This window comes from Miscanthus floridulus, chromosome 3 (genome assembly GCF_019320115.1).
Source record: "Miscanthus floridulus cultivar M001 chromosome 3, ASM1932011v1, whole genome shotgun sequence".
NCBI classification, from domain to species: Eukaryota; Viridiplantae; Streptophyta; class Magnoliopsida; order Poales; family Poaceae; genus Miscanthus; species Miscanthus floridulus.
The window spans coordinates 61,891,828-61,911,527 of record NC_089582.1 but is presented as its reverse complement, the minus strand read 5'-3'; the positions used below and the strand labels follow the sequence as shown (position 1 = coordinate 61,911,527).

The window sequence follows — 19,700 nt, the reverse complement described above, 5'->3', positions numbered from 1 at the left end:
TCATTGGGTGTCCTACTAGACCTCTCGCCGAATGGCTCTGTGAAGCAATGACGGACTAGATCTGTAGGGGGCACCATACCACCATGAGGACGTCTAGGGGGCGTTGTCTATCCATAGCAAACCTTATGTAGCTAGATGGACTACTCCTAAAGCCTGAGTATCTCTCTGACCCTAGTGCTCGTTAGCCTATAATCTCTACCACTGAATGCAAAGTGTATAAATCTGTGCTGCGGGTCAATCTAGAGTGTAGCATAGAACTGACGGACCCAAGATGGAACATATAAGCCTATCCGTCTAAGTAAATCTATCAACCCTGGTAGGTAAGCTAGGTAAGGGCGAATATGCTCTCCAGCTGCTGCTACAATGGTCTCAATGTTGCACACCCTCTGAGATCTGAATATTGCCCCACTGTTAAGATATGCATTATAAAAATGTTCCCGCAGAGGTGTGTAGAAACCCTCTGAAGCACGCTCATCACGCCTCGGTGGAAACCACTGCTCAAAATCCACAAATCTGAGCTGCTAAACCTGCTTGGACGTGGCGGCCCTCAAATCCAAGTGGGTCACTAGAGGCGGACCCTGTGGTCTAGGAGGTCGACGTGAACCCCTCTGCTGTGTCTTTGACCTCAGAGTGACTAGAGCACAGGTACGACTAGAGCGGCAAAGCTATGGCTGAGGCGCCTGCTCTGTCTCCTTGGCCTGCTCTCCCTCCTGAGTCTACTCTACTAGTTGTGGCTCCTACTGTGACTCCCCCTGAGGCTAACTCTCATCCAAGACAACTCATCGTCCTGCAACCATGATAGTCCTAGCTGGACCACCATGATGGCGCTCAACCTGCTCTAGTGCAGCCCTCGTAGATGGAGAGAGCTGATCTGCGATCTGGACTCCACTCCTAGCACCTCCTACCTTTGCACGCTTTGCTACTGCTGCAACTATGGCTGCTCTAGCTGTATCTACATTTGGATCCTTCCGCTTCTTTGTTGTAAGCTTCTTTGTTGCCTTGCCTTTTGTATCTGCAGGCTAGCGAGGCGGGGGCCTCGGATCCTCATCATCAGGACCACCTCCAACATTCTTAACATGAGTCATCTGATGAATCTGAAAAGAATAACTACCACTGACGAAGATCAACTGCCAACTATCACTTCCGAGGCTTGGCCTCGATCCGTACTCGCGAGCTTGGTCCTGAGTTGACTGACAACTGCAAATAGGACCACAACGGCACCGACTCGCTGCACGATAGAATAGATAGGATATACAAATAATTTTAATTATTCATCTAAAGATACAAAATCCTAGGAAGCAAGTAATTAGGTACAAAATTGGAGACGAGGGCTTGCTACCTGACGAACTGGTGAAACGACAAGAAGAGGAACAGATCAGGGAACCACCGGGTCAGCAACTGGAGATTAGGGTTACGGCGACAGCTCTGAGGCGCTGGACGGTGGCACTGGATGGAGATTGTGGTCTCTGGCAAGGTTGCAATGCAGGCGCTAGGGCACGATGGTGGCACTAGAGCTGGACACGGCGGTGCTAGAGAGTGGCGGCTAGGGCATGGCGGCGCTGGAGTAGGGCGCGGGCACGGTGATGCACAAGAGCGATGTGGGCAAGCTGCTTCGGCGTGGGGACAGCGTCGTGGGGCATGGTAGTGGTGCTTGCGTGCCTATGCGGGAGCGGCGCAGAGTGGAGCACGGGAGGCAGCACTGGAGGATGGTGTGGTGGCTCAGAACAGCGATGACGGCGCAGCGAGCTTGCGAAGGTAGCGGCTAGGGTTCGGCGTGGATGCAGCACTGCGTTATATGGGGGTCCCCCACGAGATAGAAAAGGAAATAGAGAAGCAGTCCTAAAAACACACGTTTCCTACTGATCGGATGCTCCAGTGGCAGCGACTGGACGCTACCACCCAGCGTCCGGTCGATTCTAGAGAGGTCCAAATCTCCTGGAATCATGACCGGACGTGTCCGATCCCAACTGACCAGATGCAGCCAGAGTCCGATGCAAGCTACCTTCATCATCTTTGATCGACCGGACGCGGGATCGCCATCTGACCGGACGCTGGGAAAACACTATTTTAGCATCCGGTCACTCCTTCTCAGCAGCAGTTCACCTCCTGTGAACTGACTGAACGCTGGACTTCAAAGTCCGGTGCAGCGTCTGGTCACTTTTTTTCTAGCAAATCTTCAAAGTTCTTCATGCTGCATGTTCCCAATCAAGTCCCAACTCCAATAAGATCCAAATAAACACCAATTGGGACTGATGTGAGTGACCTCTCTCAAACCCTCAAAATTTTCAAAATATTTTACCTTAGGCTATAATTCTTTTTAAGAAAATAGGCAATAAGAGGGCAATTGAAGATAAATAACAAAGCAACATTCATGCATATGCAATGCAATACTTGAAAATAAATCTAGTTGCTTGTCAAGTTTGATCCAAGGTTAAGCTTCTTCACACGCTTTACAGCGGTTATCTTAATAATGTTAGACAAGCCCTATATGCATTATCATAAAGTGTAAACATATTGTATATTACAATGCAATGCAAGGTACAACACAAGCTCATTTTTTAGTGAAGTTACTAAAATCAAGAACATTGAGCTCATTCCGCAATCGACAAAAAGTCACCTCATCTAGAGGTTTAGTGAAGATATCCCCTAATTGATCTTCGGTCCTTACACCTTCTAGTAAAATATCATTCTTTGCAACATGATCTCTAAGAAAGTGATGATAGATATCTATGTACTTGGTGCGAGAGTGTTGAACCGGATTATTTGCAAGTTTTACCGCACTTTCATTGTCGCACAAAAGAGGTACTTTTTCTAGAACTACACCATAGTCTAGCAAAGTTTGTTTCATGTAAAGAATTTGTGCATAACAAGCACCTGCGGCAATGTATTCCGCTTCAGCGGTGGACAAAGCCACACTATTTTATTTCTTGGAGGACCAAGACACAAGTGATCTACTAAGCAAATGGCACCCTCTGGATGTGCTTTTTCTATCAACTTTGCAACCGGTATAATCCGAATCAGAATAGCCAACTAATTCAAATATAACTCCTTTGGGATACCAAAGGCCAATGCTTGGTGTGTGCTTAAGATACCTAAGAATTCTTTTAACGGCAATCAATTGAGTTTCCTTAGGATTAGCTTGAAATCTAGCACACATACACACACTAAACATGATGTCGGGCCTAGATGCGGTTAAATATAACAAACTATAAATCATAGAGCGCTAGAGAGTTTAATCAACCGTGTTACCTCCCTTATCTAGGTCGAGATGTCCATTAGTTGGCATTGGTGTCTTGATTGGCTTACATTCATCCATCTTGAATCTCTTGAGAAGATCATTTGTATAGTTCTCTTGAGAGATGAAAATCCCTTCTCTCATTTGCTTGACTTGAAAACCAAGAAAGAATGTAAGCTCTCCAATCATTGACATCTCGAACTCCTTTGACATCAATTCACCAAACTCTTTATAAGAATCTTTATTTGATGATCCAAAGATGATATCATCAACATATACTTGATAAATGAAGATATGCCCATCAAGCTTCTTGGTAAATAGTGTGGTGTCGACCTTCCTAATGGTGAAGCCCTTCTCAATAAGGAAGTCCCGAAGGCTCTCATACCAAGCTCTTGGGGCTTGCTTAAGCCCATATAATGCCTTGGACAACCTATAAACATGATTAGGATATCTAGGGTCTTCAAACCCGGGAGGTTGATCAACATCAACTAGTTCATTAATAAAGCCATTTAAGAATGCACTTTTTACATCCATTTGATATAGTTTCATGTCATGATGTGATGCATATGCAAGAAGGATACGAATGGCTTCTAGTCTTGCAACCGATGCAAAGGTCTCTCCAAAATCCAAACCTTCAACTTGAGAGAACCCCTTTGCAACTAGTCTTGCCTTATTCCTCACAACAACGCCTTGATCATATTGCTTGTTGCGGAACACCCACTTTATTCCAATGACTCCTACACCTTTTGGCCGCTCTTCAAGAGTCCAAACTTCATTGCAGGTGAAGTTGTTTAACTCTTCATGCATGGCATTTATCCAATCCGGATCTTGAAGAGCTTCTTCTATCTTAGTAGGCTCATAGCAAGAGACAAAAGAGTGATGAGCAATAAATGAAGCAAGTTTTTGTGAGCGAGTTATTACACCCTTTGATGGACTCCCTATGATGAGATCTTATGGATGATCTTGTAGTAGAGGTGTATTTCTTTTATTGACCACTTGAGGAGGTTGTGGAGCATCAACATCTTGTGCTTGTACCACCATTTGATCATGGGAGACATGAGTATCTTCATTTTCTACTCTCCCATCGTTATCATCATCTTGTGGCACACTTGATGAAGAAGGTGGACCAATCACTTGTACATCATCTTCATCATCTTTAGGCTTGATGTCTCCAACCAGAATGTTCTTCATAGCCTCTCTCAATGGTTCATCACCTACATCATCAAGATTCTCATGTGCTCCTTAGGAGCCGTTAGATTCATCAAATTCCATATCATATATTTCTTCAACCAAGCCGGTGGCATGATTAAATACTCTATATGCTTTGGACTTTGATAAGTAACCAACAAGAAAACCAATATCACAACATCTTTGAAACTTCCCTAGGTGTTGCCGCTCTTGTAGATGTAGCATTTATAACCAAATACCCTAAAGAAGGAGACGTTTGGCTTCTTCCCATTGAGGAACTCATAAGGTGTCTTGCTAAGGAACTTTTGAAGGAATAGGCGGTTGGATGCATAGCATGCGATGTTGATAGCTTCCACCCATAGAGCTTCGGGGGTATTGTATTCATCTAGCATTGTTCTTGCAAGAGTGATCAATGTCTAGTTCTTTCTCTCAACTACACCATTTTGTTGAGGAGTATATGTTGCGGAGACCTCATGTTTGATCCCAACTTCATCACAATAGGCTTCAATGTTTGTGTTGTCAAATTCTTTGCCATTGTTACTTCTAATCTTTTTAAGCTTCACTTCAAATTCATTTTGTGCTCTCTTGGCAAACTTTTTGAAGCAACATGCAACTTTAGATTTGTCATGAAGGAAGAATACCCATGTGTATCTTGAATAGTCATCAACAATCACAAGACAATAAAGATTTCCTCCCAAACTCTTGTATGTTGTTGGTCCAAATAAGTCCATGTGAAGGAGTTCTAGCACTCTTATGGTTAACATGAAAGCTTTTGTTGGATGAGTATTTGCAACTTGCTTGTCGGCTTAACATGCACAACAAAGCTTGTCCTTCTCAAACTTCACATCCTTCAACCCTCTCACTATATCATTCTTCATTAGCTTCTTGAGTGAGCTCATCCCAACATGAGCAAGTCTTCTATGCCATAGCCACCCAAATGTTGTTTTGATGAATAGGCATGTTTTCAAGTTAGCATCTTTGGAGGTGAAATCCACTAAGTATAGGTTGTTGTATCTAAATTCTTTGAATATCACTTGATCATCATCCTTCTTAGATACAACAACTTCCTTCTCGGTGAACAAGCATTGGAAGCCAAGATCACATAATTATCCAACGGATAGCAAGTTGAAGCTCAATGAAGCAACATATAGCACATTTGAGATAGAATGATCATTTGATATTGCCACTTTGCCCAATCCTTTAACCTTGCCCTTTGAATTATCTCCAAATATGATTCTTTCTTGTCTATCTACTTCATCTAGTGAGGTGAACATACGAAGATCACTAGTTATGTGTTGTGTGCAACTACTATCAATAACCCAATGACTTCCATCGGTCTTGTAGTTCACCTACACACAAGAAATTAAGCTTTAGGAACCTAAACTTGTTGAGGGCCCTTCACCTTCTCAACAAGTGATTTTGCTACCCAAATTTTCTTAGGCCTATTCTTGTTGGGAGGTCCTAAGAATATGACTTTTATCTTCCCACTAGAATCCTTTCTAAGCATGTAATGAGCATTGAAGGCAAAAGGTCTAGCATGCTTGGATAAAGGTTGTGGTGGTGGAGTTTGGCACTCATGGGCAAAGTGACCTTATCCACAATCAAAACATCTCTTTGGCTTTAGCTTTGATTTGTGTTGTTGTTGAGCTTAAGCCTTCTTCTCTTGGTTTGCCAAGTACCCAATGCCACTTGTATCCATCTTCATGACGGTGTTAGCTCACTTTGAAGATGCTTGCCTCTTGTGAACTTGCTCAAACCAATCTTGAGATGCTCTTTCTCCAACTTGAGCTTCTTTTTCTCTTCCTTGAGAGCATCATTGTTTTTCTCTTCCTTGAGCTTCTTGTTCTCTTCTTTTAGCTTCTCATTCTCAAGCATCAAATCACCATCATGATTAAGAGTTTCTAGCATAGTAGTGTTGTGGCTTTTGATTTCTTCAAGATCTTTCTTGAGCTTTTCATTGTCATTCTTGAGCTTGACAAACTCATCATAATCATCGACCTCAATCACTTGCTTGCCCTTGCTACTAGAACTTTGCTTAATGCTCTCAACGATCAAATCATCATATGATGTAGCTATATCAATCTTAACAACATCGTTAGTAGCATCATGTGGCTTATTGGATAGAAATTCTTGAGCAATGACAAGATTATCATGATTAATCTTAAGAGTAGTGTATTCTTCTTTTAGCTTGTTGTGGCTAGTGATGAGCTCCTTGTGCATCCCCTCAAGTTTATCATGTTTATCTTTAAGCCCTTTCTTAGAAGATTTGAGCTCCTTGAGTTTGGATGATATAGCACATTTGTTTCTCTAAGCTCAATACTAGCCTTTTCTGCAATATCACATTTTGCTAAAAGTGAATCATTCTTAGCTTCTAGATTTTCATTCTTAGCTCAAGTCTTTATAATAATCTTAGTGTATTGTTTTAGCAATCTCGCAAGATCATCATAAGAAGGTGATTCATATTCATCATCATCACTATCGCTATCATCATTACTAGCATGTTCATCACCACTACTATCATCAAGATTTGATACCTTACATTCACCCTTGGCCATAAGGCATAGGTGTGTAGAGGATGATGGCGGTGGTGGTGGTGAAGATGATGAAGAGTCAATAATAATGGTGGCCACCTTCTTGTTGTCACTATCATCATTGGATGAGCCACTAGATGAATCAATGTCCGTGAGCCAATCGCCGACGTTGTATGCCTTTCCACTCTTCTTCTTCTTATGGAAATCCTTCTTCTTGCCATCTCTCTTCATGTATGGCTTGTTTTTCTTCTTCTCATCTTCTTCTTCATTACTTGAGTCATCTTTCTTGCCCTTGTACTTATTCTTGAACTTGTCTTTCTTGGGCTTGGTGCATTGGTGTGCTAGATGACCAAGTTCTCCATAATTGTAGCAATCCATCTCGGAGATTGGCTTCCTTCTAGAGCTAGTGAAGAACTTCTTCTTCTTGCCATCGAACTTGATGCCACTCTTGTTGAGCTTCTATAGCATCTTGGTGGTTTTTCTCACCATGAGAGCAAGACTTGCATCATCAACTTCATCATCACTTGAGCTCTCATACTCAAGTCTTGCTTTGTCCTTCTCTTGGCTAGCTTTGAATGCTAAGTCCTTATCTTTCTTCTTGGTAGAGGATAAGCCATCTTGTGGCGTGATGTGCATATACATTTCATGAGCATTGATCTTTCCCAAGATTTGTGTCGGTGTAGCGATGGAAAGATCACCTTGATGAAGCATGGTCATAATATGCCCATATTTATCAATGGAGAGGACACACAAAATCTTTCTTACAACATCAGATGGTTGCATTTGAGTGAGTTCAAGCCCATTGACTTCCTCTACAAGAACATTCAAACATGAGTACATCTCATTAGCACATTCTTTAGGAAGCATCTCAAAAGAGTTAAGTTTTTTCATGACAAGATAATAGCGTTCCTCACGCTCACTCTTTGTTCCCTCATAGAGCGCACAAATGTCCGACCATAGTGTATGGGCGTCTTTGTGGTTCCTCACCTGGTTAAACACATCTTTGCAAAGGCCTCTAAAGATGGTGTTTCGAGCCTTTGCATTCTATTTCTCATAATTCACCTCATCACCTTGTAGGTGTGTAACATCCCAAGGTTTTGGGAAGCCTTGTGAGGTGGCTCTAAGTATTCCAACATCTAGAGCTTTTAAGTACGCCTTCATGCAAATTTTCCAATATGAAAAATCATCCCTCTCAAAGATAGGAGGAGGTTCATCCCCATGTGATATCTTTCTCTAGGCGGTTAAGCCTAAATACATGAGCACGTGGCTCTGAAACCAATTGAAAGGATCAAGATGCCCAAGAGGGGGTGAATAGGGCCAATTCTAAATTTCTTTGCAATAATTAAACCCTACGGTTAGCCCAATTAACCCCTTGTGCCTAGAAAGTGTTTCTATTGATCTAACGCACAAAAGTTTAGCAACCTATGTTCTAATCCTACTCTAGCATGGCAATTCTATGAATATAAATGACAAGAGTTGAATTGCTCAAAGTAAAGAGAGAAGGAGAAACACGATGATGTTTTTACTGAGGTATCGGAGAGTCGCCACTCCCCACTAGTCCTTGTTGGAGCACCCGCACAATGGTGTAGCTCCTCCTTGATCCACGCAAGGATCAAGTGCTCTCTATGGGTTGATTCTTCGACACTCTGTCACGGTGAATCACCCACAACTACTCACAACTTGAGTTGGGTCATCCACAAGCTCCACCGGATGATCACCAAGCTCCCAATCACCACCAAGCCGTCTAGATGATGGCGATCACCAAGAGTAATAAGCACGAACTCTCACTTGACCACGACAAGCCTAATGAGAAGGGTGGATGCACACTTTGCTACTCTTGATCTCACTAATAAGGGCTCTCTTTGGGATTCTCAAATCTCAATCACCTCACTAGGACCTTGCTCTTCTTGGTACTCACAAAAGTGTTTCTCAGCTGTTGGAATAAGCAAAAGTACCCCCACACATTAATGGAGGAAGTATTTATAAGCATGGCTGAAAAACAAACCGTTATGTACCTCTGAGGGGTGACCGGACGCACCAGTCAGTTCACCCCAAATTCTAGTGATCAAGTGGTGACCGAACGCTGGACAGCGTCTGGTCAGCACTGACCGGATGCGTCCGATCGTGATTTTTCTTCTCTAGAACCTTTCTGGAGTCGACCGGATGCTGGGACTTAGCATCTGGTCAACACTGACCGGACACGTCTAGTCATGATTTTCTCTCTCTGGAACCTTACTGTAGTCGACCGGACGCTAGGACTTAGCATCCGGTCACTTCCAGACGACTTCACCTTGATCAAATGAACTGACTGGACTCTGCGCCAGCATCCGGTCACACCAAAGCCAGCGTCCGGTCAGCATTTGACCCTCCATTCACTTCCAATTTTCGATTATACATGAATGAAGTTTGCTCCATTAGATCTAAGGGCTTTTTAGGAGCTATCTAGTGCTAGGTTTAGCAAGTGTGCACCACACCTAACCCACTAGACTCACCTAGGTCAAGTTACTCATCCATACCCTTCTTAATAGTACGGCCAAAGGAAAAAACAAAGTTCTAAACTACTCTAAGTGTCTCTTCAACACCAAACGACATTTAGAACTAGTCCATCCTTAACCTTGTTGTCCATCCTTTGAAAATCGAAATGATTTCCATCGTAGGGGCATGACCACCATAATAGCCCAATCGATCTCTATTACCATGACCTAACTTAATTGCCTCTGCAAAACACACGTTAGTCATAGTAATCATGTATTATCATTAATCACCGAAACCCAATTAGGAGCCTAGATGCTTTCAGGCTTGTCTCTAGAAAAATGTTTTAGTCCTACAATCCCAAATGTGTTTCGGTATTTTATGGATTAAATATATATTTTTGAACTAGGGCTCATTAAGCTACCTTAGCAAACTAGTTATTATGGAGCTACAAAAATTATAGTGAGCACCTAATAATGTTATAAATTTACTGTGAAAGTTTTAGAGCCAACACTATCACTAATTTATCACAAAAATTTCTACAAGTTTATATCTTAACAATATTAAGTATCTCAAATTAATTATATAACTCCTAGGAATATTATAAAACTATGTGAACAAATATACTAGCAGATAGATCTTGATTTTAGAAAGCTAGCAAAATTAGTTTCACAATTTTTGGTTAACTACGCAAATTTATATTGAATTTACAAGTTTAACTTAAAACTAAATTAGAAAATGCTTTAGAAAAAGAAAAGGGCCGGAGGCCATTGATTCGGCCTAGTAGCCCAGCGCGGACGCGGCCGTGCGTCGCAACGGCCCAATGTGGCCCAAGGCCAGGGAGCCCACGCGCGACGACGGTTTTGTAGAGAAGCCCCCGAGCTTCGAGGTAATACTACGACTACTATGTGTACTGTTCCTATCGGCGATGGCTTTGCGACCAAGTCCTCGGTTGTTTTCGTCCTCACCACGGGCAGGTCCCTGGAATCCCCACGTGCGCCGGTGTGGTGGCCGACGGCATAAGGCGGTTACGCCGGACAACCTAGGCATGCTACGGGGGTAAGGGGCCAACCACCATTTACAGCTAAACGCGCAAGGATGGGTGACAGTTAGAGACTCGAATGCGCACTGTCGTGGGCTACAATGACGACTGTTCTGGTGATCTAAGGTTCTATCGGGGTGGTAGGGATAACGGGTAAACACCAGTAGCTCACCGAAATTTGTGTTGCGGTGACGGTTGAGGCAGAGAAGTGCCAAGGTGGCCTGGCCACGTGCGAGCCGCCGAGGCGGCGGCGCTTCGAAATGGACACCCATGCATCACTCCGTCTCCAGTAAGCACCCTAGCCAAATGGCGTGAGCACCAAATAGAGGAGGTCAAGGCGAGCTCATGGATACAAACAATTGAACTAATTCGGACCTTACCCTAATTTCACTGGCACGACGGCGCACCTGGCCGGCGGTGCGAAAAACCAAAAATTGGCCGCTAGTAATGCTCGGTTGCGCCAAGGTGAGGGTCGGGCTGCTAGCTGGCTTTCCTGTCTAACTACTAGAACGCCGAATTGAGGTGTGGTGTCCCGAACCGCACGTATTTGTCATGTGAGGCGGGTGATTCTGTCAGTGACAAGGGCAGGCGGGGGAGACAACTCTTTAAGGCTATGCCTGCTTCGATCAAGGCTGCATTAATGAAGCAAGGGAGGCAGTCACACCGCGACACGGGCATTAGTGCGACGTGACTATGGAGGTAGGCAATAGCTCGGTGAGTAGGTGATTTGAGCGGCGGAAAGAGTGCCACGTCGGCAAGATGAAGGCCGCTGTGACTCCGGCTTGGCCCCGCGCATGGCCTGGCCGATAGCGCACACGCGGCAGAGACAGTGCCATCAAACAGGGCCAGCCAGCAGCGTAGGATTGTAGAGAGCACGGACGCGACGGCGTCGGCAGTAGGGACAAGCCCACGCATGCGATGGCGAGAAGGGCAGTAGCCGCACTGCAGCACGAGGTGGGAAGGGTGGCAGCGGGGGCAGTAGTGCAACGACCAGCAGTAGGCGTCGCAGCTGAAGGTGGCCAAGCCTTGGCCACGCCATAGCCAGGCCGAGGGTGGCCACCATTAGCCTGCCCCCGCATGCGTGCGGCCAATGCTAGCCACGACGCGCACCGAACGTGGTGACCACGCACTCCCGCCCAAACAGCCAGACACGTGCTAAGCTCAAATTTTAAAGTGTGTCTAAAAACTAACCTAACACAGTTAAAGTTAATCTACCTCGATCATGCTAACGAGGGCACACCAGTCTACCATAAGGAGCAAAAAACACGACATTGACCTTTAGCTAGATTTTTCAGAATTAATTCGCCAACATGGCATTGTCACACTGTTTTTAAACTTAAAATTTCTTCCAAATCTTGAGCTGAATTTGACTTCAAGTTTTGTTTCTAAGCCATTAGAAATACTATCTAGTCATATTATTTTTCTACAGCAAGAGTTGCATTGTCATCTACAAAGTTTGTACTTCAAACTTTATTTAAATATCACACACATGTTCTATAGTACCTTTGCTTAATAAAAATTGATTTTTAACCCTACTTGATACACATGAGCTATTGAATCAACATTCATTTAACATTTTTATTGGTTATTTTAGGCTATAAGAAATTTATCAACATCTTCTATCACATGCATTATTACATAAACACGATGCTCATGACATGATTTAGTAGTTGGTTTAGGACGGTACACCAAGGGTGTTACAGGCACGACACTATGGGCCATTTTCTGGGCCGGGCTAGCTCGGAAAGCATGGTCGATGAAGTAGGTTGGGCTATCCTGAGCCCTAAGTCTCCCTGCCGTTGAGTGCTATGTGGGGGAGGAGCCGAGGCGTGGTCGCGTGGGGGAGCGCCGCCATCACATCACAAGGAAGAGGCAGGTCGCGGATGGCTACTGGTGCATTCGTCCCCTGCAGCTTGTGCACTCCGGCAGTGCGGAGGGGGTGGAGGCGGTGCCACGGCGGGCATTAGCGTCGGGCCTCGGCGGGCATTGGCGTCGGGCCTCGGCCGTCGGGGTAGGGCCAGGAGGAGAAGGTGACCGCAAATCAACACGTCGTCGGGTTGTCGTCGGGGCAGGGCCAGGAGGAAAAGGTGGCCTCGGCGGGCATTGGCGTCGGGCCTCGGCCGTCGGGTTGTCGTCTGTCAAGCACTCGAGCCAGGCGCCGGGAGGAGGCATCCGTCTATAGGACGGAGGAGCTCGTCGTCCATCACGGAGGTCGGAGGAGGCGTGCTGGAAGCGAACCGGAGAGAAGCATCGAGAGAGAGAGAGAGAGAAGCAGGCGACGGGGGGAGGGGGGAGAAGGGCGTGTCCGCGAAGTCGGAACGAGAGGTGGGGGCAGGGGCAAATCTATGTTTTGTTGTTGGGGTCAGCTGACCCCATGAATTTGTACAAACTTAGTAGGAATTACTATTTTGCGTTGTTCTTTAAAGGCAAAGACCCTAGCGTGTATTACACCTGACCCGCCACCATTTTGGCCTGGCTTCGCCCTTGGGGTGGCAGCGACTGCGTCTTCTGGGATGGGAAGGGAGTTAGGGTTATGGAGGATAAGAATCTGTATATATTTAATTAGGGTATCAGGTTTTAAAAGAGCTTGCGGCATTTTTCGAACCGTATCGTGCCACCCAATATGCTTGAGAAGCGGACCAGACACGGCCCTATGCATCGGACCGTGCCGCCCTAGGTCCGTAGCTCACTGGGCCGTGCCGGCCTAAGCTCGTAGCTCACTGGACTATGCCCTGCTGGTATCGGGCCAAAATGCCATGCTTCAGGTCGGGCTATGGTGCATCGGGCTGCATCTGTTTCCATCCGACCGTCCCACGCCGAGACACCAGCGACAAATTCCACAAATAGTAAGGGGCCATGCGATAAAAAGGCAACATCAGTGTGCCATCGCTGCGTCGTCCTCTTCCTCGTTTCGCGGCTCGTGTTGCTTCCTCCCTCTGTCTCCCTCCCTCCGGCCTCCGGCCCCGAAACGCCGACGCGAAATCAAATCAAACCTGCTGCTGCCTGCTGCATCCACTGTCCTCAGCCGAGCCAAGCCGCCGCTTCCGCCTCGTCCTCCTCACTTGCCCTCTCCCTCGCTGACGCCCCAATCCATTCCCCCCGATCCCCAGACCCCAGCCGCTTCGATTACGCGACCCGCCTCGCAAACCCTAGCTCTCCCGCTCTCTCCCTCTCCCATGCGCCCCAAACCCTAGCTTGCCGTCCGCCCACGGCCCACCCGCCGGTCATGCGCGCCTCCGCCTCCGCGGTCCCCATGGAAGCCTCCGCCTCCGCCCGCAGATCCGCCGCGGGCCCCGACCCCGGTGGCGCCAAGAAGCCGCGCCTCGCGCAGCCGCCGCCGCCACGGGACCCCAGATCTTACGCCGCCGCCGCTTCCTCCAATGGCGCCGCCAGCGCCGCCGAGCAAGCGCTGGTCGACGAGCTGCTCGGCCAGTACCGGACTGCGCTCGGGGAGCTCACCTTCAACTCCAAGCCCATCATCACCAACCTCACCATCATCGCCGGCGAGAACCTCCAGGCCGCCAAGCCCATCGCCGCCCTCATCTGCGCCAACATCCTCGAGGTGACCTTTGCCTTTGACTCCTCTTACGCTCGTCAAACTGCCGTCTCCCCCCTCTTCTTCCTCATTTCACCATGTAAAAGTAATTCTAAGGCGCCATCTAGTAGTAGCAACTAGCACCCACCCACCCACAGGCTGTCTCTTATGCTAGATACATCACATGTGCTCGGTGGTGTGGTAGGGTTACCCGGCCTCTGTGCATTGTACGCACTAGTGTCCATGCTAGCTATCGAGATCAATCGCTGTGATGTTACGCAGCGAGTTGTTTTGTGTACAATAGATGCAAAAGGAAATGCTGATTTACGTACCTTTGCTGAGAAATATCTCTCCCCCATCTCTTTTCCCTCCCTCTCGCTCTCTTGTGTCTGCGGAGTCGCTCTCTTGTGTCTGCGGAGCTCGCTTTTGTGATGCTAATATACATGGTTTATATGGTTCCAAACGCGAAGTTCCTCGCTCAACTTCGTTTCTCAAGTGTTCATTGGTTTATAAATTTCAGACTCCCGTGACACGGCAAAACAAATATGAACATTGTGGTTTGAACCACCCTCTGCTAATTAGAGGGCTACGGCAGTTACCAATGGTACTAAAACATCATAAATTATCAAATTATGGTTGAACATTGAACCAGGCTTCAAAAGCGTTTCATTCCCACGCTCCCCACAAACTTGTGTACAGATTACATTGTCACGCTGCAGTAACTATTCTACTGTTCTCGTGCTGACCAGTGACAAAGTTATCAATTTGTGTACCCTAATCAGTTGAATCGCAAAGTTTCCAGATTTCAGAAAGTTCTACAAACCGAAGTTTATGATACATCGTCATGTACATACGAAAAATATATCGATGCACTGATAAAAAGACAGGGAATTGTGAAGTATAATATATGCCACAAGTTTGGCCTGCACTGGGCTTCTCCTTACACTCCTGGATAACCGCTGAACATTGGCTGACTTTGTTTGTGTATTATTGTGTAACCTTGCTGCTATACACGGTTTGAGGCAGCATGTTATCTGCTCATTTTGTTTCGTTGGTTGTATTCTAAAAGGAAAAAATACTGGATTCTTCAGAAGTAAGATCGATTTCTAGTCACCGGATAAAAGGAATGACAAATAAACACCATTGAACCTTCTCAGCTATGTAGTTGTGTGAATTGTAAGACTCGCACTGTTGTATATGTTCTGTTGTTAAATCATATCTGCCAGTGTTTTTGTCTTGAAATCCACATTGTCGAGGCATATCAGCGTTTGGTTTTTCTTGCCCTGTATTACTATAATCCACTATAGTGTTATGCAATTGTTATCCACTATATGTATGGAGGGGGTGTATCTATTTTATTTGATGGTTGCTTGTCCCTGTAGGTTCCAAGTGAACAGAAACTACCATCACTATATCTACTTGACAGTATTGTAAAAAATATTGGAAAAGATTATGTTAAACATTTCTCAGCAAGATTACCAGAGGTTAGTATTTCATCCTGTACCATCTTGATATGGGATTAGAGATGGTTCCAATCTCTGGAAACAATATTTATTTATTGAGAGGGTGTGACTTGGACATCACAATAACTAAGTTTTCTTTTGTTATACTTTTCATCTTTTTGCTAGGTGTTCTGCAAGGCATATAAACAAGTTGATCCTTCTATACATCATAGCATGAGGCACCTTTTTGGAACATGGAAAGGAGTGTTTCCTCTTCCTCCGCTCCAAATGATTGAGAAGGAACTTGGTTTTCAGTCATCTGCCAATGGATCGAGTGCTGCACCATCAAGGACTGATTCTCAATCCCCGCGCCCATCCAATAGCATACATGTAAATCCAAAATATTTGGAAGCGAGACAGCAGCTCAATCAACCAACTAAGGCAAGATATTCTTTCTCAAGTTATACACCTGTTCACTCCTTTGACCTCTGGGACATAATCAAAATATGTACCATGTGTAGCATTGTAGTTGCCACTTTGTTCTTTTGCACCCCATGTGATTTTGTTCCTGATGCTGTTTTTCCCTTACTTCGGACAGGGGATACTTGGAAGTGGTGCTAAGACAGCTGTAATTGCTGATACAGGCGATGATATTGAGAGGGCTAACAGGCTAGGTACTGATAGAAGTGCAGGGAGACGATTAGAAGCTCCTAATGCTAGACCTGTAAGTTCGCTGCTATCTCTTTGGCTCTTTTGACACCTCTTCATGTAAAATGGCAGAAAAGTGTCACTGCTCCTTGTGTCATTCACATTTTTTTTCTCTAATATACTACTTTTAACTGTAACATGCAGAACATACAGCACACTCAGAGGGACCCTTTTAGCAATCCTGTTCATGAAAAACAGGCAGGTAGAGATGTGAGGGGCCTTGGATTCTCCAACATTTCACAGCAGGCTGTTGTGGGAACTGGTCAAGTTCGCTCAAAACCCAAAGGTCAAGATGGAATTGGGGGGCCTTATTATGCCTCTGGTGTTGGGTCTTCTGAAGAACAATTTGACAGGCGCGGCAACTTTTATGCAAGCAAGGATGTTCGGCCTTCAGGATCTGTACGTTTGGATAGTGCACTTCTTCCAACTCCTTCAATTAATGCCGATAGAGTTGTTAGGCCTTCATCAAACAAAAGCTGGAAGCACTCTGAGGAAGAAGAATATGTTTGGGATGATGTACACTCTAAAGCAGCAGAATATGGTGGTAGCAATAATGTAATAAAAGGAGAATGGATGTCTGATGATGGCAATGCTAAGTTTGCAAACCTCCAAAGGGCTAAATGGGCAGAAGCAGGACCTGTGGAACGTATAGATCCCAACACACATAAACTTGATAACGTGTCAAGATTTGGACTTGCAGCAGGCCAAGAAAGAAGAATTTCAGCATACATGGTATGTGAATCAAAATTATTGAAAGAAAATTATATCAAGTATCCAGTAAATATTGATATGCTAATTATCACTACATAATAATGCCAGAGATGTTTTAAACATGCACGATACAAAATTTCTTTCTTGTTGGAAAGTATTATAATACTACTTGTCTTTTCAATTGTTCAGGATCAGGAAGAGTACCTTCTTGGCAAGCGTGAGGTGGAAGCAAGAATTGATAGGGAAATTAGGCCTGAAGGACAACAGTTCCCACCACCTCGAGGTTCCTCTCTCTGGGTGTCCCAGGAAAAAACACTCCCAGACATTGGGTTGGACCCTAGGATATCAAGGTTTTCAAATCAGCCAGCAGAGAGGTCCACCATTTATAGTGGCACCATGTCAGCAAGTATCACTTCATCTGTACCTGTTGGGTTATCAGGACTCTATGCTGGAAGGTCAAGCCTAGATACTGCAAATAGTGTGCCAATAAGATCAACTGAAGCTTTTGGGCAGCAGAAGCATAGATATTGGTCATCTTCCCCTCCACAAGCTCACTCACCTTCTTCTACTGCACCCTTTGCACGCCAGGGTTCTCCAAATCCTGCCGAGTCTGATTTTTATCCTTCCAGATCATTTTCTCAATTGGGCCAAAATCCTCAAGAAGAATATAGCCAAAGAGCATTGCCAGTACTTGCTAAAGATTCTCATGTTGTGGTTCACAATGATGGACTTACTCAGGGCCAACCTAGTCTACAGGCAACCCAGCAGACACAAAAGTACCCTACCTTACAGTCAAAGTCACATATTAAGCCATCTGATCCATTGCAGGCAAGTTTTTCGCGTGAAAATTCTCCATCACTGTTCAGACCTTCCCAGCTTGGAGAAGTCTCTTTACCCAGTGATTCCACCCCTATAAGCTCAGATCTGACAAGTGCTAGTAATTTGTTGGCTGGTCTCATAAAGTGTGGGTTCAAACCAAATAACCACAGTGATGCACAACTTCTTGGTCCAAGTGGGTCACTTCCAGTGGCTTCTTTATCACTTCAAAATACTGCTGGTGAAAATACCACTTCGCATACACAGACACCAGACACTTCTCGTCCACCATTGCCACCGGGTCTGCCACCACCTCCATCAACACAGAGTGCAGAGAAAGCTGCGCCGCTCTCGAGTCTTCTCAGTTCCCTGGTTGCAAAGGGATTAATCTCTTCGCCAGCTTCTGATTCATCCAATGCTGCCCTTTCACAGCCAAATAAAGCATCAAGCATGAATGCTAAAGATGTCACAGCTTCAGCTGTGCCTTTGCCGGCTCTGAAACCTTTAGTTGGTAAGGTGTCATCTAATTCTGATTCATCTGCCCCAACAAACGCTTCATTACCCAAAGCTATCGAAATTAAGATGGGTGACCTCATTGGCCTGGAGTTCAAGCCAGAGAAACTTCGCAAGTACCATGAGCACGTGATTAGCAGCCTCTTTGATGACCAAAGCCATCAGTGTAAAACCTGTGGTAATAGGTTCAGGGTTGAAGAACTGAGCTTGCATACATCAAGCTGTGGGCCAAGGGAGTCTGAGACAATCTATACTGGTATCGCACCTAAAAGATGGTACCCTAGCAAGAACATTTACATCCATGGATCACATGAAATTGAGGACAGCACTGAGGCTTCTGATGGAGATTTAGGTTCTACAGAAGAAGTGTGTGAGTTTATGGTCCCTGCAGACGAGAGGCAAAGTATCTGTGCACTATGTGGGGAACCATTTGATGATATATATTCTCTTGAGAAGGGGAACTGGATGTACAAGGATGCAGTGTTTTTGGATTACCCCAAGGGAGAAAGCAGCTGTGGAAACAATGTTGAGCCTGAAGAGCATGTGCCCATAGTCCATGTAAGATGTATGCCAAGAGGCTCAAATGATGGCATGGAGGTTGACTAGAATGATTGTTCTTCACAGCAGCTAAGCTCTTGAGGGGCCTTGAGTTGGATGAGCCTGAAGCTGGGGTTTGCACGAGGAAATGTGCAACTGTTGCAATTGGGCTGACGACATACATGTAGGATGATTGGTGGCAGGTGTTATCAAAACAAAACTTTGGCGAAGATCTGAAACTGTCCATGGATTTCACCGTGCCCTTGCAAAGTGCTTACACAAAGAATAAAGCTCCAGAGGAGCACTTTGGCCATGCGAGTCAGAATTATTAAAATCTTCATATTTTGGGTCTCCATCTGAGAAGGGTCTTTATGTTGATAGAAAGAAAGCTTTGTAGGTGCATGTCAAAAGAATGTATGATTTCTTTACGCGGAAAAAGGGGTATGATACCCCGCATGTAAGTCGGACACTGCTTTTTTCTGACGATACATTTCTCGTCTTTTGGAGTAGGAATTTTTGTACTTATAAGAAACTGATAATAGAACATTATAGAGGCAGGACTAAACAAGTTAGTTGTGGTTGATTTGCTGTCGACCTGTCAACGTATATTTACCGTTGTCATCTAGTTCTGATGGTCCTTTTTGGAGTTGGATGAAATGCGACAAACTACTCAGGGATTGTTTGGCATGGCTCCTTAAGTCCTTTGAAAGAGCCGGAGCACTCCTCTCTAGTCCTTTGGAAGAGCCGGAGCATCTCGAGTCCTTTTGAAGAGCATCTCAAGTCCTCCTTTGGAAGGCTTTGGAAGAGCTGGAGCACTTGAGTCGTCACAGATTACAGGTTCCTCCGGACCTAAAAACAGCTCTTGCTTCTATTGTTCACCAAAACAGCTCTTCCTCTTAAACACAATGTTATGACGGCTTCTTGGCAGAAGTTGCCGAAACCTGAATGTGCCTTTTTATATATATTTGTA

The 19,700-nt window shown here is 45.2% G+C and overlaps 1 protein-coding gene across 1 annotated transcript; it reads left to right on the top strand.

The window, feature by feature from the left end:
- Window positions 1-13,365: 13,365 nt before the first annotated feature.
- Window positions 13,366-19,311, top strand: LOC136541737 (polyadenylation and cleavage factor homolog 4-like). The gene is made up of 6 exons (XM_066533799.1): window positions 13,366-14,030; window positions 15,386-15,487; window positions 15,632-15,886; window positions 16,044-16,169; window positions 16,298-16,885; window positions 17,054-19,311. Exons 1-6 carry the CDS (start codon window positions 13,695-13,697, stop codon window positions 18,797-18,799), a joined length of 3,153 nt encoding a protein of 1,050 aa, XP_066389896.1. The 5' UTR covers window positions 13,366-13,694; the 3' UTR covers window positions 18,800-19,311.
- The last annotated feature ends 389 nt before the right edge of the window (window positions 19,312-19,700 follow it).